Below are 25,708 nucleotides of genomic sequence, written 5' to 3' on the forward strand. Positions count from 1 at the left end.
ATTCATAATTAGTCAAGTTAACACATGTAATCATTATATTAGTGTAATAGTAGATGACTGGCAGCGTTAGAAAAAAAAATTGCTGGTTACGTCGCCGCCTCCGCTACAAGGTCGTAACAGATCAGGCAAATAAGGACGTTAACACATGTAATCGTTATAATAGTGTAATAGTTGATGATTGGTAGCGATCGGCATACATGCAGTGGCTAGCTAAATAAGTAAACAAAAGCAAGTGGCAGCCGAGCCAACGAATGCTTACGCATAAATAGTCAATTCTCAGAATTTCTGTAGCATTCTTGATGCGAAAGCATCAAATGGCCCATTGAGCAAAAAAAGCCGGCGTCTCTAATAGCGAAACGGCACCCACATTCCCATTGGCTTCAACGCCATATTACGTGCAGGCCTCGACGAAGAAGAGGCAAGGGTACACATGCTGCCGCGCCGACGCGCCAGGTGTTGCGTGAGGGAGAGGGCTTCGCCGTAGCGCCGCGTCAACCTCGCTCTCGGGAGCCTGTGCTATCCGCGCAAGCTATCGCTTGCGTTCTAACTTCGCCTCTGTAATCGCCATAAAGAAATTAACGTATAAAAAACAGGATAACTTCGAAAGTAAGGCCGCTGGCGGCAGTGAGTTTCGAACCTACGACCGCACGCACAAAAGCCGAGTTCCTTACCCCCAGGGCTAAATCAGCGTCGCCTAGATAGCCGGCTTGTGCACTCTGCTTTATGACATGATGCTACTTGGAGCGTAATTTTTGTATTTCAATATGAGCGCTAAAGTAATTAGATGAAAAGTAATTAGCGAAATGTTATGAATGATTCAGTTATGCGATTTGATTTCCAGTGAAGTAGTGTATACCTTTTCGAGTATTCCATCTCAATAAGTAGATTTGTGCTCAATTCCACAGGCGATGTTTAAAAATTAGGTTAACGTCAAAATAAATCACCCGGTATATGAAACTACGTGTGAAGGTTCGCCGTGCTCGCCGTGACGTCATGGATGTTGATGGCATCTGCTGTGTCCTATAGTCATTTCTCTCATATTTGAGATGCATGCACCTAACATTGTGTTCTCAAAGAACAAAATATGAACCTAAATAGTTTTGAAAGCGTTTGCTACGTCACAACGACCTTAATGACAGGAAGTATCCCGTAATTCAATTTAGGGGGGGAAGGGGTGGCGGTTGCGGTTAATTTTTTGTTGTTAACAGTCATCCCACTCATTTGTTCTAATCAGTATTCCCTCTTGCACAGAATTCTGGGAATGAAAACTTTAAGGCCGACCACGCTTCAGCTATTTCCATAATTTACAGCGCTGATCTCTACATCACGAAGACTGGTTCTCGACGTATTACAGGGAAGATAAACACAATATCGTTGTTAGAATGAGTGAGTACCCGTCTTTGTGCATTAATATATGTGATCCTAAACTGATAATTCTGCTGGGGGACGTGCGAAATCATTACATAACATACACAATGTTGCAGTTGTGAAAAATATTTCATTTCTGCTCAATAAATGAAGTTCATGCAGTTCCCTTTGAATAATCGTTATTCTACATTTACTGTAAGACATAATGATGGTGCGAGAAGTTACTCTTACATAGGATAATATCAGTCTAAAACCTGAAGACGAAAGAAACCACGGCAACATCGCTACCGTTTGTAGAATTATACGTACAGCGACAAAATAACATTTATCAAATCATGCCCGTCGAACGAAGACTAGGGCACTCACCAAAACCATGGTAACACTTTTATGCAAGTATGTTGCAAAAGAAAGATCAGTTCAAAGTCTCAAATTGGAAGTACAACGTATAGCAGCGGCATAATTATTTCATTTCATTTATTGAGCATTCTTTTTCACACAGTGATATGTTAAAATACAATGCTGCAATATTCATGCAATGATAGCGGTTACACAAAAACAAATGCAATGAAACAAAGAAAAAGACTCAAGGACAGGAATTAAAAGCTGCTTAAATGGCAGCTTGACAGGATTCCTGACCCTAACATTTTAAAGCAGTTTTGGCAGCAAACAGTGCGAGGTAACAATACATATTACATAGAATATACATAGAACAATACATCAATACATAGAACAATCATCCCACTTTAGTACTTGATATTAATGCTACATAGTTAACATCATGGCTGCGCAAAGACAAAATCCCCCCAAAATTTGACAACATAATTCAAATAGTGATTATACGTCTCAGTAACTGCAGCTCGGGGTACGAAACCAACGTGTAACTATAGCTACGCCATCCGACTCTCCAGCAGCAATTCGATATGTATGTCTCATTTGACTGAAATTGAAATAGTATGCGAAGATCACGAAAACAATGGAAATCGTTGTTGACGTACACCTAAAGATATATTCGTGCCCTTCCTCAAAATTGACAATCAGAGAGGACATGCGAAAATGCATAAACACGAAGCCTTATTTCGAATCAAAATATTAAAATGCCAATTCATGTACTGGACTGCGTAAAAATAATACTGAAACAAAATTCATCACCAGAGAACGAGGATGTCACCTTGTTAGACCTAGGAAGTTCTACAAGAAGTCCGTTTGAAGTGGCGAATAGCAAGCTAGAATTACACCACGAATTTCAACCTCCGTCGTCCACAACTTCCGTTGCCGAAGCAATCGATACTTTTGTCCCACTCAACAGGGTTGTCTCTGTGCGTATGTAGCAAGGCCAGGCAGGTTTCACTCATCTGTGATCGCAGCCATATTTTTAAGTGACAGAAAGTGGACAAAGACATTTCGATGCAGGCAACGCTGGCATAGAGAGTCGCCTGTATTTGCAACAGTGTCTTGATCGAAGGGAAGAGGTCACCGTCGCACAGCAGTTGCAGTATGGCCGCTCCTTCGCTTTAGCCCTTCCACTTTTCCCGCCATAGCCACAGTTCGGCTTCAATAACAGTAGCAGTTATCGGGGCATGCGTTTCAATGAGTCACCCATACCGCGGGGCAGTACTCCGTTACTATTTTCGCCTCGTCTTCTGTTCCGACGGTATACAGCTGATACGGCACCAAGACAAAGAGCCCGCAGACTCCAAAAGTCTCTTCGTCAAACCTTGATTTGAGGTCTGCCAACACATTATGCGGTGGTGGTGACGCGGAGCGTCCTCGCTTTTGCAGCAATTTTGGCATGACGTTGTCGCAAGTCATGCCAAAGTGGGACTAACTTGGAGCAGCTACTCCGCGTGGTAGCTACTCCGCCTGGCAGCTACTCCTCCTGGTAGGACCTATCAGGAGCTTTACGGGCGCGCAAACGCTTCAGCACGACATTGAGCCGGGTGTTTTGGTCGTCACACCATCCTGCTGTCATGACGCTGAGCCGCGTACAACTTCCGGCAAAACTACTGAGACGGAGAGGCGGAAAGAGACGGCCACTCACAGTCGAATCAACACCGGCATCAACGGTGGCTGGCGTACCTGCAAGGTGTCATCCCCCCCCCCCTTGCCTGCGGTCCCAGGGCCTCAGACAAATGGTGAGCACTTTGCTGTCCACCTTCAGTCTCCTTAATGCCCACATTGATAAAGGCTCATTCACACTAGGCCGACACGACACCGATTTTGGTCTGCCGACTGTTGGCGACAGCAGTTTACAGGACGGAAAATGCTGTGGCCAACGGTTTAAAGGAAGGAAATTGCTGTCGCCAGCAGTCGGCAGACCAAAATCGGTGTCGTGTCGGCTTAGTGTGAATGGGCCTTAACGAACCATTGGTGGCGGTAGGAATGGCCGCTCTACAAGTGCCTGCTATTTTAGACACCGGCTCAGCTATTTCTGTTTTCGGCCATTGTGTCAAAAACACCTGCGAGACGAAACGTCGACAGTTACGAAGTGTAAACACGAATCTTCGCATGGCTTCTACTCACGCTACGTCTGCTACCTCAGCAGCACGTTTAACGGATACCATCAGCGGTCGAAAACTCCGGCAATGATTCCTACACCTTCCCGGATTTTCCTGGTCAGAGATTTTGGTCCGTAACTTCATAGCCATAGCAGGAGTCCTGCTCGATCTCTATAGAGGTACCTACTGGTACGACATGCATGCATATCCACTCAACTTCATGACTAAGCCACTGGAACCACAGTCAAATCTGTTTACCACAAATATATCTCCTGTCTGCGAGACCGGTAGTGGTATTCTGACTGTTCTGCAGTCTTTCACAGGGTTGCCAGCGGGAAAAGCCATAATCGAGACCGAACTTATGTCCTTTGCCGCAATGTTCACGGATGTTCCTGACACCACTTTTTTTTCGTGCTCACGTTGGTTTCGACGGGAATTCAGGGCGCAGGCTCCTTTCCCAAGCGTATCACCCCTGAGGGAAGCCGAACGCCAGGCCGGGGTACGCTTGTACCCTTTTGAACCAGTGGGTGCCCGGCGGCGGTGGGAATCGAACCCACAGCCTCCCGCAGCCGAGGCGGGCGTTCTACCACTAGGCCACGGCCTTGCTGACACAAGGATCGACACCAGCTGCGCCGGCCCAATCCGTGTCCACCCGCGGCCCCTGAGCGTCCACAAGCGAGCAGTACTTGACATCGCTCTGGACGAAATGGTCGCCGCCGGTAAAGTAAGACCATCCAAAAGCCCCTGGGCGTTTACAACTGTTCTGGCACCTAAGAAAGATGGCAAGGTGCGGTTATGTGTCGACTTCCGTCGGTAGAATGCTGTCACATTTCGAGACTGGTACCTCTTTCAATCAATCGAGTCTGTGATGTACTCACTTGGGTCTGCAAAGTCTTTTACTACTCTTGACTGTACTTTCATAGTCACGCGTCAGTTAACTCACCGATAATTCCGTTCTTTCCTTCCCTCCTCTCTCTCTCTGTCATCTTTGTATTCCCCTTTCCCATTCCTCCGGTGTAGGGTAGCTAACCGGACGTTATTCTGGTTAACCTCCATGCTTTCTGCCTTTCTCTTTCCTCCCACCTTGACTGTAGCAGGGGCTTTCTGCAAATTGCGAAGAATGCGAAGACTGCATTCACTTGTCATTCGCGATTGTTCAAATTTGTTCGATTGGCCTTCGGTTTGTGCAATTCACCCGCGACGTTATAGCGTGTAATGGATATTGTGCTTCGGGACGCCAAATTCATCTGTGCGGTGGCCTACGTGAAAGACGTGGTAGGGTTCTTGGAAAGCCTGGATGAGCATCTCATTCACCTAACCACTGTTTTACAATGAATGCAGGACACAGGCGTCACCATCAACCCCCGGGAGGTTCAAATTGTTTCAACCAGAATCAACCACCTCGGTTTCATTGTCGAGCAAGGCACAGTGCGGTCAGACGAGGAGAAACTCCAGGCCATACTGCAGCTTTCACCACCAACAGATGTCAAGAGCCTGCAGGGGTTTTCAGGCATGGTGGCCTTCTACCGCCACTTCATCCCTAACTGCGCTGACCTGGCAAGGCCCCTCCATGAGCTCCTCAGGAAAGGTGCCTGTTGGCACTGGACTGACGTGGAGCAGGGATCAAATCAGGCTCTGTCAACGGCTATCGCGGATACCGCACGTCTGCGGCTTCCCAACCTCAACCTGTCCTTCTCCGTGCAGACGGATGCAAGTGAGTATGGCATTGTTGCAGTTTAACTTCAGGAGCATCAAGAAAAACTTTGCCCTCTGGCGTTTGCGAGCCCCGCTCTCACGGGAGCAGAACGGAAATACCGTAACAGTGAAAGAGTGCTGGCAATTGTATTTGCACTAAAGAAATTTGACATGTATCTGTATGGGGCTGAGTTTACTATTCAAACTGATCACCAGGGGCCGACGTTGCTATCAAAGTTGCAAAACCCAGCCGGACGCTTATTCCACTGGGCTCTCGCTCTTCAGAAGTGTAATTACAGGATGGAATGCAAGACGTTCACCAAAGTAGCCGACACCCTGTCCTGAGTGCCACTATCCGGGGCTGGCGAGCCGGCACCCGAAGTCCTTGCTGTGGCAGTGCCTGTAGACGCCTGGGGCACACTGGTCTCCCGCCAGCAGCTACTCGACGCTCAGGTAAGCGACGACCAGTGCAATCAGGCACGCAAGGCCTTGGGCAGCACCAACCCTGCCGGGAGCATAGTGCCTACCGGCAGCTACGACTGCTACTTGAACGCAGACGATGGCCTGCTCTTGCGGTAGATACCTGCTACCGGTATGGATTGTGGTGAGTTCCCATTCCGTGTCGGTGTGCCTAGGAGCCTGCGCAAACTGGAGTACTTTCGCGACACATGCCTCACTGGTCATAGCGACGGCAAGAAAACACTTGAGAAGTGGTGTCGCGTCGCAATATGGCCGCAATTGAGAAAGGATGCCTTGAAATACGTTCACACTTATCCTACCTGCCAGGCTGTGAAAACGAGGGGAACGAAACCACTGGGGTTAATGCAACCCGTGGAGAGCCGACACCCATGGAAAATTTTGGCCTGTGATGTAATTAGCCCATGCCCCAGACCAGCTAAGGAGAATCAGTACTTGTTAGCGGTCACTGATCATTTCTCGAAAGGGCTAGGACGGTGCCCGTTACGCAAACTAGATTCTAAGATAATCTGGGATAGTCTGGTGAAAACCTTCGTCCGTTTCGGTTTCCCTGCGCAGCTTATCACCGATAATGCCACATAGTTCCCGGGTAGGACATTCATTGGCACTTTCAAAGCTCTTGGCCTGCATCACAAAAGGACGACGCCCTACCACCCTCCAGCCAACATTACAGAACGTGTCATCTGAAACCTTAAGACACAATTTGCTTGCACAGAGTGGCACAAAGACTGGGACGTTCGTATCCAGGAGATGGCCTTCGCCACGAGGACCACGGTAAACCGGTCGACAGGTATTACGCCGGCGGCTATTCTCGGTCGTGAGCTCCGGTTTCCTATTGAGCATGCTTTCACACAAGCATCTGTATTACCAGCTTGCAATTGCTCTTACGTTCACTCAAAACCTTTCCAGACCCACACTCTAAAGGAGGCCAGGGAAAGCTTGGACCTTTCCCGACTGGAACATGGCAACCAATACAACAAGGGCAGGCGGCCCCTGGAGTTCGCGGTCGGCGACGAAGCGCTCCGCCGCACGCACCCACTCAGCGATGCAGCAAAAGGGTTTGCTGTCTCCCTCGCGCCACGATGGGATGGCCCTTTCGTGATCGCGAAATGCATTTCTAGCTTGGTGTACCTTCTACGGAAAAAAACATGGCGGTAGATCAATAGGGCCCGTAAGAGTATACGACCTCAGAGCTACTACGAGCGCCCATCAAGCGCCTAGCCAAACTTCAGTCATTACACAAGTTCAAAACGTCAGCTCGGCTGAGCCCTTCATCCGTTGTCTATTATTCTCGACATTTTTACACACGCTACCTCCGATATGCTCGCCTTACGCAGAATTCCAAGCTACAACAGGCGTGGCCATCCTGGCTGCTACGGCGGCTCCCCGGTCCATCACTACCGCCATCGTCGACCTCTCCCCGAGGAGGCCATTTGTACGCTAGTGCCGGTTGTGTGAAGCGTGCATCACCTCTGAAAGAGGGCTCGCTTCGAGCTCAAGTCACCTCGAGCGGTCACATGGAGCTCCAAACGACGCCAGACACCGCATGCGGGCCCCGTCATTGCAGCCCTCACTGAGAACCATCACGTGCCAACAGCCCCGAACGTTTCGGCTAGCCATACCCCTGACCTACTCGATTTGGACGATGCAAGATGTTGTTGGACATTATGTTCTTGGATATGATGTTGTTGGACACCCAGGGGCATGTCCAGTCTTGTGAGCGTGTCTGTGAGGGGGGGGGGGGGCGAAGTATCGGGCATTTGGGCTCTCCTCTGCAGCACGCGTGGTAGATACCCTTGAAAAGCGCCACAACAGCACGTGCCGCATAGACCATGCGCACCAATCGGCTTAGCTTAGGAAGAACTCACGCGGGGGGCTGCCGGGAAGGCGCCTGCTCGATAAATAAGGCAACGGAGAATGCATGCATGGGCGTTTGAGGGTGGGCCTGGTGAGGCGCTGGTGGGCGTGACCTGTCTATAGGGTTTTTTCCAAGCGTGCTGCGGAGCGAGGGAAAACACTTTGCTGAGTGTCCGCGAAAACGAGGGCTTTGTTTTTCGCCTTTGCCAACTACCCGTGTTTGCCTGGCCGGTTGGGCGCTTGATTTTTCGCCTTGACAGTTCTGGGATGTATTCTGCGACGATCGCCTCGGCGATACTACCGCCTTCGCGTGGAATAGGGCTCAACCAGCCAATCAGCTCATCTGATTTTGCTCAATCAGCCAATCAGCGTGCGCCTGACTGCGAGAGAGAGAGAGAGAGAGAGAGAGAAGCATACACTCTAAAAAAAGTTTACATCCTTTGGGTGGTTTCTTGTCCCGAAACAATAATCGTCATCTGTCTTGTCCGCATTTCCTTTCTTTAACGCGGCGAGCCCGGTACTTCCTAGTCCCGAACGGCACGCGCGTTATCAACGTGACAATGCATTCTCGACAGGAAAGTAGCGAGCGCCGAGTTTTCAAGAAAGGAAACGCAAGCAAGGCAAATGACGATTATTGTTTGGGGGGGGTGACAAGATACAAACAACCCAAAGGGTGTAAACTTTTTTAGAGTGTATCCTGTGGCGATTTCACAGGAACTTGCGATCGGGATGTTGCTAAATTCTAAAGTCGTGTAGTTGATTGTAAAGAACACGCCATGCATATTCAAAAGCTCGTCTTAGGTTTCATTGCAGTGCTCAAAGAATGGGCGATGGCAGTGATTGAACTTCTAGCGCTTATCATAAATGAAGTTACATATCCAAGACTGAAACAATTCAATTCTGCTTGTAATCAAAGTTATATTTTCCTGATGTAGGCCTGCTGTAAACTGTTCCTCTTGAATTAGGCGTTATCGTACCAATTACACTTATGGGGATGACATTGGCGTACGATCAGCGGAGATCGGCAACCTTTTTGCCGGTATCGCTGCTGTAGTAGTTTTACTTTGTGGGCACAAGTTCGCACAACTGACGAGTTTACACCTCTCAGCTTTGTGGTCACCTGACTTTGTCTACGTGACAATGTTTCTCTTGGAGAAAAAGATTTTGCGTAAATTTAACATAATACGTCTTAGACGTGAACTAATACTTCCTTCTGACTTCTTCTTTTTTGATAACTTTTCAGGGGAAGGCATCGTGGAGCAGGCGACACTCGTCTTCCCGGTCCAGGACGTACGGTGGTTGCTGCAGCCGCGACACAGCAACCAGGTCTCATCGCTCCTGTGGAAATGGCACAAGGAACTTCCAACAAGATTGAAGCTGGCGCAGCGTGTGTTCCCAGGCGCTGGTGCTGCTTGTGGCGTGCGCGAGTTCCTCGCCATATCCCCACGTAAAACTTCCATGTGGTTGGCTTACCATGTGCCTTCGAGAATAGTCTCAGTCATCAACATCAGCGCTGGCGGCGGTGGTAAAGGAGTCCAACGGAATTCAGCTGCACTGTTGCCTTGTCTCACCGTCAAGGCCAAGCTCACCACGCCTTCCGTCCACGGGTACGCGGTATTCCACGGGCCCACACACTCTGTCGGTGGCCCAACTTGGCAGAATGATGGTCTCGGAGCGTCTTGTAATTCGCTGTGAGTTAGCGAACGCCCTGATATTCCTGTCAACCTCATAAGACTCTACAAAGTCGACTGTGCTATAGACTCGGGGTTGGAAATTTGCTCGGCCGCGCACAAGCAGTATATGCTTGTGCATGCAACAAGCACATGCTGACTCTCGACGACCCTATGGAAACGAGCGTAGCTTGACATTGACGGGGACATTTGTTGCTTCTGTCGCTGTAATTAGTTTATTAGATTGTATTTTTCTACTTTAGTGATAACGTTAGAGGTTTCGTCGCATACGTTGCAATTTATTACTTATTCTAAGTGAATATTATACGTGCCTAATGTAGCCATCTCCTAGCTTATTTAGGGAATACATAAGGAAGAACGAACTATAAGCTCCGTCACAATGATATGTGCGTATTAGCAGTACAAGTGGAATTTCATTAGATGGACGAACGCCTGAGCTTTCTCTAGATACTGTACAACTCAACAAAGAAATTTGATAATGTAAACATGTTTAGGGTTATTGGTAACTATTCTTATAGCATTATCACATTAATTATGGACGGCCGTGAGCAAGAGCGTAATGGCCATGGTTCGGGGAAAAGAGAGAACTATTGCGTAGATTAAGCATGTAACCTGAAATACTACTGCATAAACTTGGCATCGAGAATTGTTGGTGAAATAAATACATCTAGTGAACCACACTGTGGCGTGCATTTGCATCTTTTTCCATGCCTCGTCGGGCAGATGCATCAGTAGACAAATAGCGAAGCTGTTTGGGGGAAAACGACGACGAAGCGATCACTGTTGCAAGTTTATACCCTTGTTACACGAGCGGCATCAACCGCGGTTTCTGCCTAGAGACTTGTGTAATGTCCGCGGAAAAAGCCTGAATTTATATGCGATGCTATCGCATTAATATTGCTTTTAATTCTATGGCATTATTTTAATGTGATTCTATCTATCTACTTGTCTATCTATCCTTTTACGCCGGTCAAGTATCCCAAGTTCCCTAGCAGCTTCAGCCACTAGCTATGTGCTTGTGGTCGTGATCGAGTCATGGTTATTGCATCGTTGTCATTCTAGCTTTGTCATCCGACTGTGGTCATGCCATCGTACTTACGCCATCCTCTTCACACAGCCATCATGCATTCGCTGTCTCACCGTCGTCGTGAGGCCGTCTTGGTCGTTCCATCGTCATCAATCTGATTTCTTCCTCCGACGTCGTGGTCACGCAGTCGCCTACTTGCCTTTGTCATTATGTCGTCGTCATCACACTGTCATATTACTATCGTCATGACTTCATAAACGTCATCCCCACCATTGTCATGTCATCGTCGTCACACAGCCTTCGTAATTCGATTGACGTCATTTCTCGTTCGTCATTCTATTGTAATCATGCTGTCGTATTTAATCGTAATTATGTCACCGCTGACCTCGTCATTTCGTCATCGTCAAACAGTCGGTGTCATGCATACATTGTCATACCATCGTCGTCATGTTGTCATTATATCACTTTTATCGTTCAAGCGGCGTCACTCATTCTTCGTCATTCTATCGTCATCACACTGCGCCGTCAACAGTCGTCTTCATGGTCATTAGTGACCTTGGCAAGAGAGTGCCCCAGCAAAGTGGTCTGATAACGGATGCAACGTATGTCGCATGTAGAACGAAGCGGCAGAAGTCTCAGAATGACCACTACAGTTATTAAAGAAATTATTAATTAAGGTATACAGTATATCGCCATATTGCACGAATGCTAATCGGATTACCGTGAACAGTCATCGAGAGATGAGGTCTGGAGTCGCTTCATAGACCTCCTGCGGAATCCACGAAAGTTCTCGGCGACAGAGCATTTTCCAGACTCGTGGTTAGGCGAAAGAAAACTAGTCCTTGCGCGATGTAATTTAGTGCAGAGAACAAGTAGGGCAGCCGTCAGTTTTTGCGCTATGGTCCAAACTAAGCTCGGCACGCCTAAACTTGCAGAAACATGACTGAGCGACTGAATAATTCAGTGACCCCGCATGGGAAGCGTATGTAACAGTCTGAAGAACGCACGCATACAAGAGGTATGGTGAGAGACTTGTGCAGAGGAGGCTGACATTGGTACTTCATCGGCCGGGCCGGGCCGGCGATATGCATAATGGCTAGAAGACAGTATACCAAAACATGACCCACGGACCCACATAGCTATCGCACTCCAGCACACAGTTGAAGGCCTTGGTCGCAGCGGTAGTGAAGGTGTTGTGTATCAAAGCTAGAGCCACATCCATGCAGGAACACCGAGGAAGAAGCGCAGCGTTATGTATTCCTTTAAATGCATGCCGGCTAATCTTGTGGAATGGAACTTACAGCTAGCAAACAGTGGTGTGCAGGCCTGCTTCTCAAAATCGGAACTCATTGCATTCTTACCTTGTCAAGCAGAGTATACTACTATTAGAAAGCTTTCCGAGCAATAGACACAATAAACACAGCAGCGACCAGTACCTGTGTCCTACGTCTACGGCGTCTACGACGGCGACAGGCGGGAGTCAAGACTTGGCAGCCGGAATGGAAGTGGGTCGATGCAAAAATCCGATGCGAAAAAAAATTGCCGTGTGACAAGTTGGATCTCATCATGTACAGCGCACCACTGGCGTCTGTCGGGCACATGCGATGCACAGCATGCAAATTCTTCCTCGTTTATACTTCATCAAAGAGTGGTCAAGTTAATTCTAGGTTGTTAGTACCGACACCACGGTATGATTATTGTGCACGGTGTCGCTGGGGAATATTTTTGACCACCTGGGGTTCTTTAACCTGCATGCGATGCACGGTGCATGACCGTTTTTGCATTTCGCCCCCATCTAAATGTGGCCACCGTGGCCAGGACTCGAACCCGCGCCCTCGGGCTTAGCAGCCTAACGCCAAACCCAGTACACCACCACGGCGGGTCATCAAAGAGTGGCACGTCGCAGATGCATAGAGCCAACCATGTGACGCCTCGGAGCCCGCTGAAAACGCAAATATTACTATGTTTACAACGCGCACATGCGAACCTAGGTGTTTCAAGGACTGTAAAATAACATTTGTAGCTGAGCATAGAGAAACGCTTATGCGCTCAATATTTATGCCCTTACGACGTCGGTATTGCGGATTTAGTTCAATAACTACATCCATGAGTCTATAAAAGTAGGGGAAATTCTCCCTCACCGAATGGCAGTCGCGAGAAAAATTGCAGAACTTGTCGGTAATGTTAGATGACCCCTAGCGCCTGGTATTCTGGCAGTCATAAGCGACAGTCGATGAGAGCTAACGAGAGATGTGTAGACAGATGATTACCGAAAACTCCATACACGACCGTTACCACTCATTACATCGACGACCAATCGAAGTGGCTCTCGCACGTGCTCTTTGTATGCGATAGTCCAAGCGAGAAGTGCTGAGAGAACATCGCGAAAAAGTTACTGTAAGTATGCCCAATTTAGTATCCACAGTGAGAGGTCTACGTACAACTCAAGACTGTATGTTTGTCACCGACCAGTGCGGGAAAATTTTGGGACAGTTCAGATAAGGAGAGGGGGGTTGCCAACAACTTTTCTAATTTCAACGAAATCTTTATATCACACAGTAAAATCCTTCTGCACATCAGGACCAAGCTTATTTTTTTCAGCACACGTCTTCCTTTTCAGCATGAAAAATAACTTGGTCATGTTGGGAAATGTGGCCTGCGCAGTTGCGCAACGTTCCCGACTTTGAGGGAGTCTAAAACCATAATTAAAATTGTCTGTGCGTTAATGCTTTTTATGCCTACGTTACAAAGCGTTTTCTAACGAAAATAAAATACACTGTATTGTCTGGGCAAGCCGCCCAAAAAATGCCAGACACAAACAAAAAAAACTGACTTTGCTTTCAACAATAGGCTAAAAATTAGCCATATTTGGCAATTTTTTCATACGTCTTAGGGCGTGATTCTATCGAAACCTTTTCTGTGCATACCTTGCTACATGCTAGATGTGCATGATAGTGTATTTATTGTCTTTTACGTACTGGTACCTTTAATTTTGGCGGTGAAAGTTAAGAGATCGCAAAAGTTCGTAAATGTCACAGTTTTCGTGCACCAACTTAAAAAATAAGTTATCTTCAATTTCAATCCAATTTTCCCCAGGACAATTTACTGCCACAGGTTATCAGTTATATGCAAAAACAAGTTTCGTTGTTTTGTTTTGAGCACAAAAGAAAGTAAATAATAGGCTGTGGTGCTACACCATGCAGCCTGTCTTCTTGAATGTCGCGCCGCGCAAGCGACAGGTTTTATTATAACTTCCGTTTGCGTCACGAACTAATAAGCAACTTTATTGCTAGAGAGAGAACACAAGTTCTTTTTTATAAGAAATACAAAGGCATGAGTAGTTCTAATTATGGCGCATTGGATATGGCGTTCTGCGTCTGAAAACGATATCGCGGGTTCAACTTTCTGCCGCGGCCGCGGTATTCAAATGGAAAAAATTCAAAGACACCCAAGTACTTTGATTTAGATAAACGCAAGTAGGGCAGGTGCTTTATTACAATCCACAGCCATCTACTGCGGCGTTTCTCATAGCCCCATTGTTGCTATGCGACAATGAAAACGTTCTATGAACCAAACAATCAACCATAAATATTAAATATATCAGTCGATTGTTCTTGTAACATCGTGTATAATTAGTCTTAGCATGATGCAAATGAAATGAATCTTAACAACATGAAAAGAGACTGGCGGGGAATGGCGGAGGCCCTTGAAACGCAGCAAACGTTGTCACGTCTCGTGCACAGCGTTGTGGCATAGAAGCACCGTGTCTTGCAATGGCTGCTACTTGATGTATTGAGAAGCAATTCTCAATGGTCAAATAAAAAAGAAGAAAATAGATTTAAGCACTTAAAAAAGTAAAGGTGTGGCTAATGGTCGTAGAAATTCACCTGAAACGTCTAACACTGGCTAACTTGAAACGCGTGGAAATCCGTGTTAGTCACCATACGACCCGATCTAACGCTATAGATAAAAAAGAAATATGTCAAAGTTTATTTACGCTGCCTTTCTTCTTCTTCTGCTTCTTTTTTTATGCTGTTGCTCTATAAGTAGCAGTAAGCTGTTGCTCTGTAAGTGCTTTTTTTTCTGCTGCTACGTAAGTGCCCAATCGGTCTGAAGTGGGCAGGCCTATAGGCAAGCTAGGTTCCGCCGTGACAGGCGATGACACAATTTTCTTTGCATCGTGCAACGGAAGTCTTCGGAAGACTTTGAAGCGGTTGCACAGAGTGTGCAGATCATAATGCCGCCACCATGTCATATTCGTGGTGCGTATGCACCATGCTAATCTACATAGGAGAGCATGCGTCGAAACCACGAGCGCAGATAAGAGATTAAGAGCAGCAACAAATTAAGAATGCCGAGTTGAAGTTTTCTTTTTTGCTGCCACTCATTTTTTATCGGCACGCATGGTTTCGACACGTGGTGTCATGTGTATCTTTGCACAACACGATTGTGACATACTGATGCAATTATGAGTGAAAACTGATATCGCGCTGTGGGAGGACAGCACCGATCCCATGTCCACTAGCGTCGGTGTGCAAACAAGTTGTTGCATTCTCACCGAAGTGACAACGGACGGGGTCGGATGTTAAGGCTTCCTTCAGGGCTTGGAAAGAACGTTTGCAGTCGTCTGTCCAACTGAAAGCAGTGCCCGACGTCAGCAACTTGTGCAGTGGCGACGCCATGGCAGCAAAATGACAGATGAAGCGGCGGAAGAAGGATGCCAGCCCCAAGAAACTCCTTAATTGTTTTTGATTTTCGGGGAGAGGGAACCGAATCACGGACGCAACCTTGTCAGGATCTGGTCGAACACCGTCTTTACTGATAAGGTGGACCAACACTTTCATGTTCTTTCTGGCAAAATGACATTTTTTTGTGTTGAGTTGGAGTCCAGTGTTGAAAATGCAAGTCAAAATTTCGTCCAGACACTCAGGTGCTGACGAAAAGTTGGAGAAAAAATAAACATGTCATCTAAGTAACACAAAGAGGTATTCCACTTAAGGCCGCGTAAAACTGGGTCTATCATGCGTTCAAATGTGCCAGGAGCATTACATAAACCGATGGGCATTACGTTAAACTAATCAAGTCCGTCTGGTGTTGCAAAGACTGTCTTGTCCTTGTCCGCTTCGTGCATAGGCCTGTATTTGCCAATACACGGACCAGAGGTCTAGACTTCAGAAATATACAGCGCCTTGGAGGGTCAATAGCTTCGTCGATTCTTGGCATCGGATGTACGTCTTTGCGCGTGACCTTATTAAGGGCTCGATAAGCGATGAAAAATTGTACAGAGATGTCTTCCGTACCAACACAACAGGGGACGACCAAGAATTGGACGACGGCCGAATGATGTCTCTTTTGAGCATGCCATCAACGTTGTCCGTAATGACTTTACTTTCTGCGGAAGACAGGCGATATGGGTAGCGGCGTACAATCGAACTGCCTTTGGTTTCGATGCGAAGCACTATAGAGGGTTCGACGCGTGATGTGTATCCTTGCGCACCCCGATTTTGACATATTTGTGTAATTATGAGTGTATATACACTCCGAGCAAGCATTTTCTAATAAAACTTGTCGAAAAATAGCGCTGTCTCTGTCTACTCCTGTCTGTCTCGTGCTCCTTGCGCTGTACCTACGAACCAGCATGAACTAATCTAGCGTTCCTCTTTAGTACCCTTTCCAACGAACTACAGCATGACACTATCTTGAAAGAAGGGCCGTCGTGCCACAAGGTGGGTACAAGAGCATACCTCTGCAAGCAAGCATCCATTGTGCACGCATAACGCCATTGTCAATGGGCAGCTCCTGTAAACGTGACTGCATCAGAATGAAAACGGCGACGAAAGAGATGACAATAATTAAGACGACTACAGTCACGACACGAAAATAAGGATGCCTGCACGTTGCCGATGGTGAAGCCGACGGCGCCACGACCGCTCACAGGTTTGCGGGCGGAATCGAATACTGTATGGGGTTAAGCAGAGTTTTCTGGTGACTTAGAAGGCACCATAAAACTCTGCTAAACTATGCCCCCCAAAAAACATCTCGAGATCTACATGAGCCCACCTGTCACTGTAGAATGTCACTACAATATGCGCGAATTCACAATACAGTTTCTTGCCCGTTCAAAGCAAGAAACGGTTCCATTTTGCTAAGTGCACCCCCTCCCCAACCCGCTCTCTTTTTTATACCAAAAAAAAAGACGAAGCGCATCGCTCGCACGAAGCAATGCCTAAAATCAATTGTTCGTCAAGGATAAGCACGTGCATAACATAACCGCTCATTTATCACAGTTATGCAAGACAATACAGGGGCCAGGCCGGGCACGCTGGCCTGCCAGGGATGTGCCAAGTGCCACTCCGCGCTCTATCCTTGCTGGGAGTGCCCCCCACAGTGCTTCCCCCACATTCTACGCCATTCCAGCACGCTACTTTCACTACGCTACATCTGGGAGAGCTCTACCTCTGCTAAACAGCAAGAGTCATTCCCGACACGGCTGGGGGACCACATAAAGCACGTTAAGTGATCTAGTAATCTGCACTGAGCACCCCAACTCTACACCAAGCTGAACCTGCACTCCAACAGTGTAGTGACTCGGAATGTGCAGTGACTATCATATCGTAGTGGCTTAGACAGCCTCCACTCGGGCTAAGAGTCGCTTAGATATAAATAGGTTCAAATTGCGTCGCAGCGCCGAACAACAAGACGCGTTGTAGTCACATCGATATGCATTAATGCCACGTTCTCCTGCAGGAAGGACTGTAGCCGTGGACTGCGCTGGATAGCATTGGTAAACAGGATTTCTGGAGCGCTTGCAAAATATTCCAAGAATAGTCGAGGAGGAAGAAGAGGCGGCTGGCCCCCGAACCTGGAGCAGCAGTCGTGGCGCCACTGCCACGAGTCGTGCCGCGGTCCGCGTCCGCGCAAGCGGGCGAGGAGGACCGCATCGGAGGCGGCAACATGGCCCACGCCAACACCATGCTCTATGTCACGCGTGTGAGCTTTTGCATCTTTGTTTTGTTCGCCATGTACCTCCTGGGCATGCTGTTCTACGCGAGGACCACGGCACGTCCATCGGCACCCGTGATCGTCTACCAGAAGGCCGCACCGTGCCCATCCGCTGCTCCGTTGAAGGCGCTCGCTGACATGCCTTCTTCGACGCCACCAGCTCCACCCAGCACTTCGAGTAGCACAGCTAAGACGGCCCGCGCGTCGTTCGCTGCACCCGAGACAGCCGAAACAGAGGTGCAGCAGCAGCAGCAGCATTATCACCTGTTCTGCTTCTTCAACCAGTCGGCGCAACAAGGTCCGTCCACCATGAGCCTCGACGTGTCCCAGATACCGGTGGGTCTGTGCACTCACCTGGTCTACAGCTCTCTCGGCATAAACTCTAGGGGCTTCACGCTTAGCCTAGAAGGCCATGACGTGGAACAGGGTGCAATCGAGCGGTTCGCCGCATTTGGACAGCCCAGCAAGGTGCTCGTCGCAGTGGGAGGGTCGCGCCATGACTGGCGAGCCTACCAGGACATAGCCTCAGACCGCCGCATTGCCAGGGATTTTGGGCACAAATTGCGGCGCTGGTTTCAAGACCAAAATTTTGACGGCGCCGTCATCGACTGGCCGGTTCCCGCTAAGCAGCGAGACGCGACCGAGCTTGTGCAGGAGGTGAAGCGGGCACTGAATGGTGAGCAGCTACTCGCCGTTCTCCTGCCACACGACCAGAGGAGACGCCGCAAGATGTTCGACGTGCGACGTCTGGTCGCGATTGCAGACTTCCTCCTCTTCCGTATGTACGGATCGCACGGGCCCCACCGCACGGAGTATCCGATCACAGAGCAGGACATCTCGCTCTTCCCCAAGGCAGCGCGCTCGGAGACCGGCCGCGACGGGTTCGAGAAGGCTTGCATGGTTCTGCCATTGTCGGGGTTGAGCTTCGTGCGCGCCATCTCCTCGGCGTCGCTGAGTCCCGGAGCTCCGGCCAGAGGCCTGGGCCCCGCGGGCCGATACTCCCGGCAAGCTGGTAGCCTCGCCTACCACGAGCTGTGCGCCGCCAACTGGACGAAGGTTCACGCGGGCCACTACGGCACGGCGGCCTCCCGTGGCTCAATCTGGGTCGGCTACCACGACGCCACCCAGCTCGCCCGGATCGTCCACGTCGCGCGGCGACGCCACGGCGCCAGATGCTTCGGCCTGTGGGCGCTCGGGGACGACGACTATCGCGGTTCGTGCGGCGCCACCAAGTTCCCGCTCGTACGGGCCGTCGCGGCCGAGTGCAAAGCCGCCATTACAACCTAGCGTCTCTTACTTTGCGGCCACGCCACGCTGCACAGACTGCGCTCTCTTCCGGACACACACCTAACGGGGCGCGAACGCGCATGGACGTCGATGCTGAGCATAGTTGGCACGTGTCCTGTGGACGAGCATCACTCTGTTCTGCGTCCGTGATGCGACACATATCTAACGCTGTGAAACTGAACGGACATGAACTGGCATTTTGCGGAGAACAAAGAACAATCCCACCCCTTTGTAGCACTTTTCTGCTTTCCTCTACCGCAGCGTTTGTCTTCCAGTTCTCCACATAAAATGGTCATAATGCATGTGTGGCTAATGTAATAATGAATGTGGCACAGTTGTTATAAAATTCGATTATTCATGGAACTTGTGCGTACAACTTAGGCTGCTTACAATCATGTGTCTACTACATTTCCCTGCAATGTTATTGCTCACAGAATTCTGGCAATATCGTGATTACGAAGCGGAAGGTAAGATAGCAAAGTGCAAGCATTCGGTCTTTGTTAAGCACTGTCCAACTTCCTAAAACTGCAAAACATATGTCAATGCACAGCAGTTGTGCATGCCCTTCGACACCACGTCCTTGCACCATTACTACAGCTCAGCCCCCATGATACAGGAGGCCCGGATTTTGGCGTACTGCTAAGTTTCCTCTAGTTTTCGGTCAATCGGTGTGCTCGGCGCACACGTTTAACTACATAGGAAACCTGCGTTCAGTCTACTGCACTGTGGAAAGCGCCGGTCGCCAAGGGCACAGACCAAAACACCCGATGGTGCCAGCTCACGACGGCGGCCACCTTCTAGAATCGGTGACGGTATCTGTGATTTATATTAATGCGCAAGCATTACATGTCCCATGAGGCGGAAAAGGCGGCGTTCTTGCCCGCAACGAGTGGTACCAAAAATCAAAGTGACGTCATCAGCGCCTTGTATGAGATCAGTAGTAATGAAGAAGATAGCAAATGGTATAACAACGTTAATTAGTAGCATATATGCAAATATTGTGAATTAAAGTGAATTAAGGTGAATTACAGTGAAGTAAAGTGAATTAAAGTTAGAACAAGTTAGAGTAAGATGACTTAAGATGGAGTAAAGTGAATTAAGGTGAAGGATGAAGGTCAAATAAAGTGGAATAATGTGGATTAAGGTAGAGTTGTGAAGGACACGTGACGATGTATGATGTCACGTATTATGGACGCAACCACTTAAATAGAGAAGTAATAATGCTTTCACATTCAAATCACGTAAGGGTACTTAAGTGACCATAAAGTTTTTGGACACCACCTATTGATGCGCCGTTTTTCATGGAAAATTCGCTATCCTCCGAAATTCATCATGAAATTGAGCAAATATAAGTGTGACGTCTTAGAGGAAAACAACGCATTTCTTTTTCAGCAGTCTCCTTTTTTGTGCTCGTGCCTTAAAGGGTCGCTAAACTTAAATAATAAATCAAGCTAAAGCTATAGATTAATTCTCGAGAACGTCCAAGACGTCCAGTTCCATCGCGAACAGAGCTTTAGTAATCTAAAAATTGAGATAAGTGCCGGACACGATTAGACTCCACGGGGACATTGGAGTACTAGCCCGACGATGAAGGCACTCCTGATTACAATTCTGTCACTAGTGCTCAACTACTCGTAATAAAGACATAATTGTATTGCAGTATAGGAGGAAAGAAAATGCTACTTGTGCAGTTCTGTTTGATTTTTAGAAAAAGGAACACCTTGACAACGTCGCGGGCGGTCGAAAGGTTTCGTTTTCTCCACTCTGTTCCACCCGGATTTTCCTGTTGCAGAAGTTTCGTTATCGCGTAGTGCTGCGCTGGTTTCGCTTGCGTGCGAAACTGACACAAACTGCAAGTAGCAGTTAATTCCACGTCCATGTGAAGTCGCGGCATTCCCGAACGGTCCACGCCACATCACCAAAACCAGCTGCAGCTGCGAATCAAACGCTCCGCTTTGGCTCGCTTTCTCCATGGCGACGCGTTTGCGTTTTGTGAAAAATCTGTACCGCCGTCTGTCGGGCGCCGTTTTACTCACTGATGGCAGAAAAAGGTGGGGATGGCGTATGCAACGTCACTATTGCCCTCTCGGCGGTGGCTGACCTAAATTGCGCTAAAAGTGTGCGGACCTTGAGACGCGATTTTCTATTAAACTAAATCTTTTCTGGACACGAAACAAGCCCTGCGAGGCTTCCTCAATGGTATTTTAATAGACCACGCCGACTTAGTATTTAGCTTATGTTGGCGCTATTTTTTCCACTCTGAATCATCATGAACACAAAGGAAATGAAAACACCATCCAACGCATGTTCGGCATAACCCTTTCGGCGAAAAATCAGGTATTCGTCACTGGCCTCACTGGGGACTGAAATCAACGCCACAGCGACAGCATCAGCTGAATGACAGCAAAGTGAAAACCACGCGTTAGATTGTGTTGTCTAAATGTGGACCATACTTTACATCCGTCATCACCTGGTACTCATTTACAATGCAGAAGATGTGCGGTGGCTGCCCTAAAAGGCCCAAATCGCTGGCCCTTTTAGGGCAGATACAAGGCGTTCTCTTAGCGTTAGGAATATCACTTCGCGCTTGTTTGGAAGTTCGACCTACATATGATCACTACCGCCAACAAATGGGCCAATCTCGTTACCCACACAGTCTTCCTTCCCCTGGCGTACCGCGCTGTGGCCTTCCCAGAAATCAAAATTCACATCGCGCATAATTAGGAACATAGCAAAAATACCGACGGAAAAAGACGCGCCTTTCTCGTGTTTCGCATCTTGCCCTTTTCACCGTCCCTCTTCATTGTGGTGTTCCTAATTGTGAACCAATAGCAACTTGCTCACTTACTCTTCTCACAAATGAAACTTTAAGATTGCGCGTTTTCCAGCGCGCGGCTTGAATTCACGGTAATTCCGTTATTCGTCATTTTTGGTTCTGTTGCGCAGAATAAGTCAACCTCTTGGCCAATTCCCGTGAGTGGGTATGTACCAAAGACGTTAAAGTCATCATCATATACATCATCAACTCAACCTCGCGTCTCGGGAAGGATTCCCGAGACAGCGTGCCACGAGCAAGGCGTGCCCGCGAAATCGCGCAGATGCTCACGTGAACCACGCGACGCTCGATCAAGTTCGGTTAAAGGGATTTCGCCCAGCACTGCGTCCAAACCTAGAGGCGGCCCAGCTACGCGGTGGAAGATGCCGATGGACCTGACTCGACGGCGAAGCTACAAAGAAAGCGTAAGGCCCTTCGTTCTCTCACTCATCGTCGCTGAATGTGGCAAAGAAAAGCTTTGTCACACGTCGTGGTGGCTTAGTAGCTGTATCGCGCTCTCCTTCTCAGCACGAGGTCGAGGGTTAGATCGTCCCTCGAGATAGCCGCATTATAATGGTAGCCTCATTACTATAATGCGATACGCGGAAGACGTAGCGGAATAAATGCAATTGCGAACAAGAGAACATAATCAGAACGCCCTTTCTATGTAAAAATACATGACTATTATCTGCACTCGGTCCGTAGCCGGTCTTTAACTTAAGCATGCTGTCCACCGAAATTCACATTGCGGTGCATGGATTATACGCCACTGTTAAAAATGCACGTGGAGGAAGAAACGCAATAACGTAGCCTAGTAGCTTTCCATGTGTTCGCGTTTGAATTTATGCTGTTCGTACCTAATAATATAGCCACGTCTGAACCGAAGAACGTATCACGTCACAGCAAGACATCGGAAAACGCATAACTATACTGCTTCTAGTCATTTCTTTGTGTTTTTCACTTCACATACTGTTGAGGCGTTCATTCTGTGAGGCTCGCTCGCACCTCACAAACGCCTCGCCAGTGTTTGCTCCGACGCCTGGACTACTGTCTACTATCACGTTTGTTTCCTGTAGTGCAATACATCGACGGCAGCCAACTACGGCTGTACAGACGCAACACATACACCAGGTGTACATGGATATGCAACGCTTGTGTTATGTAGTGGTGTAGTGAAAGACAACCTACGCTGTAATATTTCCCCCATATACCATGCCTATTCCCATCTAATACATCAGCCAGCAGCTCTACTTACCTGTATTCATTCGTTGTTGAATAAGGCCATTTATATAGAAAAATTCAGCTGAGGTTTTGCTTTGGGAAATGACGTAGACATTGTGCGTGAAGAAATGAAGGTTAGTGATATCACTAAGTAGGGTTTCGCAATTGTGCCGGCTACGAAGCGCTCGCTGGCACTCGAGACTGCCCCCGAGAAGGAGCAGAATGCGCTTTGAGATTCTGGGGCACACTGCACGAGGTCACTTAATTACGCGTGGTTCTCACTCCTCATTTGGGTGACTCCAGTGGTAGTTTCAATCCTGATGCCGCATTACCGTAAATCACAGCTTCTAAGTAGAGAAGCTGCATGGACATCATGACGTCATTAACACCTGGCCGACTGCGGTCAGTTTCAGTATAGGCATTGGGGTTTATCAACAAACTTCAAACACGTTAGCTTTCTGTAAATATGAGAGGAATATTCACCTAGCTTTCTGATGTTACTTGGCAATACTTACTCTTCAAAGAGGCAGAAACCACGCATTAGCGTTGTGCAATCTGAATAGCTGAGTAGAGTACGATCACTACACGTTTTTGTCTACAGGTCTGCAAGATGGGACCAAGGAGCGGCCGCCTACGAGAGTCCGGTGGGCACCTTGTCGGCAGCTATCCCAGCGCGTGCCCGTCGGTAAACCAGCTCTTCTCCATCCTTCGCTGGATGCGGAGCGTCATGTTCCATCCCCGGGTGGACCTCAACAAGTCATGCACGGCCAGCGTAGTCGACGGCTGCTTCCACCTTATGGAGCTGTCCCTATGGAAAGACTTCCTCTGGGTCATCAACATCGAGCTGCGCGATGGGCGGCTGGCCCTGGCTTGCCTGCGCGGACGAGTGGTTCCTTTGCCCTCCAACGTGCAGCGCAGCGCCTCGTTCATTCTGGTTCACTGGCTGCTGATGCAGCACCGCTCCAGCGAGATCGTGGAGCTGCGCGTGTCACGTGGGCCAGCAAAGCAGTTCCGGAGCGGCCTCGAGCTTAGCGGCAACCTGAGGCACGTCACGCTCGGCTACCACTTGCTGGGCTACCCGCCCCGCGACTTGAGGGACGAGCTCCGCTCCACAGGGACCGCGCTCGACACGCTGGAGATCATGAGCGTGCGCTTCTCGAGCGTGGGCCTGAGCATGCTGGGCGAGCTCCTCGACAGGTGCAACGCCATGGGAACGGTCGACTTCCTCGAGAACTGCATCGACGTGCGCGAGGCTCAGGCGCCGATGCGATGATGCGCCGTGCGCCACTGCAGCCCCAGATCCACGTCGACGAGCTGTTCGCGACGGTAGAGTCCTGCTGCATGCTGGTTGACCTGGTGTGTTGCTGCGATGTCATCGAGCAAGTCGTCATTAGCCGCAGTGCGAAAGGCACATACGGGACTCTGCACTGTTTTGCAGCCTTGCTCGTCCTTGTAGCCGGTCGGCGCTCGAAGCTCGAGACGTTCGAGAAGGGCAACTTTGAAGTGAGCGAGGTCGACTTCGGCGGCCTGTCCATAGCGTTGAGCGAATAGATCAATGACTTTGTGTGTATGGCTGCTTTCCAGTTTAGCGCGAGCATATCGTGCATTTCAATGTATTAAAGCGATAACTTTCTTAAGCTACTTTGGCCTCTTTGGATGGTTGATGATGTCGCAAGATAGACAATGCGATATAAAGAGTGACCCAAATTGCGTACTAGCTTGAGCCATTAGGTATGTCCTAGCTGCGTTCCATCCGAGCATATATACTACCTGTGCGGCTTGGTATATCCATGAATTAGGCTTGTATGTAATTATTAAAAAGGAATTGATTAACGGCAATTAATTGCTCTTTTTACTCGTTAACGATCACTGTATGTAATTTCTATAGTAACAAATTTCATGTAACTAGTTATTTACGAAACAAGCCGTAACACGCGACGCAGCATTGAGCGCAGTGAATTTGGCAGTAACTGCATTTTAACCCTTTCAGCCCTGAATTTTTTTTAACGTGCAGAAAATTTTTTTCGTTTTGTAATGATTTACTACGACCCAAGAAGCACAAAATATTTATTTTATTCGGAGCACCACATCAGCATAAGATATGGCGTCATGTCCTATATATAGGACACCAGGGCTTAGTGGATGTAAAGAGCAATATGAAGTATTTCGAAGTTGCATATTATTCTCAGCTGTATCACACATTTAAATGTATAAGAACTTGCATGATGGTCATTTGACAGTGGTTCTTTTGCATCAGAGGCATCAAAAGTATTCTTCGTGCTGGTTATACACGTCTCATCATTGCACTTCAATGGCCTCTATCTTTGACAGTCGCTTTATCAGATGTATTTTCGCCATAGATGGCCAAATCTATGTCTATTGTGCAGCAATTACTGTTCCCCAAGCCTGCAAAAGCAAACTGTGTGTAGCGCCCACCGACGCCACAACGCGGCGACGCTATGGTCGGCACTCTCGGCGGGTTCCTTGGTGCCGGCTGCAAAAGACGACGAAAATAAAATTGGGCGGCGCGTGCTCGATGCGTAAGCATGGCACGCGCTAGTCTGTTCTAAAAGAATGCTGCACTGGTCCTCTTGTTCTAGCGCTCCGCTGCGACCCCTCGGTTCCGGACTTGTGTATCCTGGTTTTCATCGTCATCTACCTGCAACACGCCCACTTCCTTCATTATTGCACTTGAATGGCCTCCATTTACTTGATAGTCACTTTGTCAGATGTATTTTCGCCATATATTGCAAGTTCTTCGTCTACTGTGTAG

General features: G+C 48.4%; 1 protein-coding gene across 1 annotated transcript; it reads left to right on the forward strand.

Annotated features, from left to right (window-relative positions):
* The first annotated feature begins 4,569 nt into the window (after nt 1-4,569).
* On the forward strand, nt 4,570-19,181 carry LOC125943495 (uncharacterized). The gene is made up of 5 exons (XM_049662839.1): nt 4,570-4,650; nt 5,205-5,577; nt 6,751-6,825; nt 9,136-9,506; nt 17,439-19,181. Exons 1-5 carry the CDS (start codon nt 4,570-4,572, stop codon nt 18,897-18,899), a joined length of 2,361 nt encoding a protein of 786 aa, XP_049518796.1. The 3' UTR covers nt 18,900-19,181.
* Nucleotides 19,182-25,708: the final 6,527 nt, after the last annotated feature.

This window comes from Dermacentor silvarum, chromosome 1 (assembly GCF_013339745.2).
Source record: "Dermacentor silvarum isolate Dsil-2018 chromosome 1, BIME_Dsil_1.4, whole genome shotgun sequence".
Taxonomy (NCBI): Eukaryota; Metazoa; Arthropoda; class Arachnida; order Ixodida; family Ixodidae; genus Dermacentor; species Dermacentor silvarum.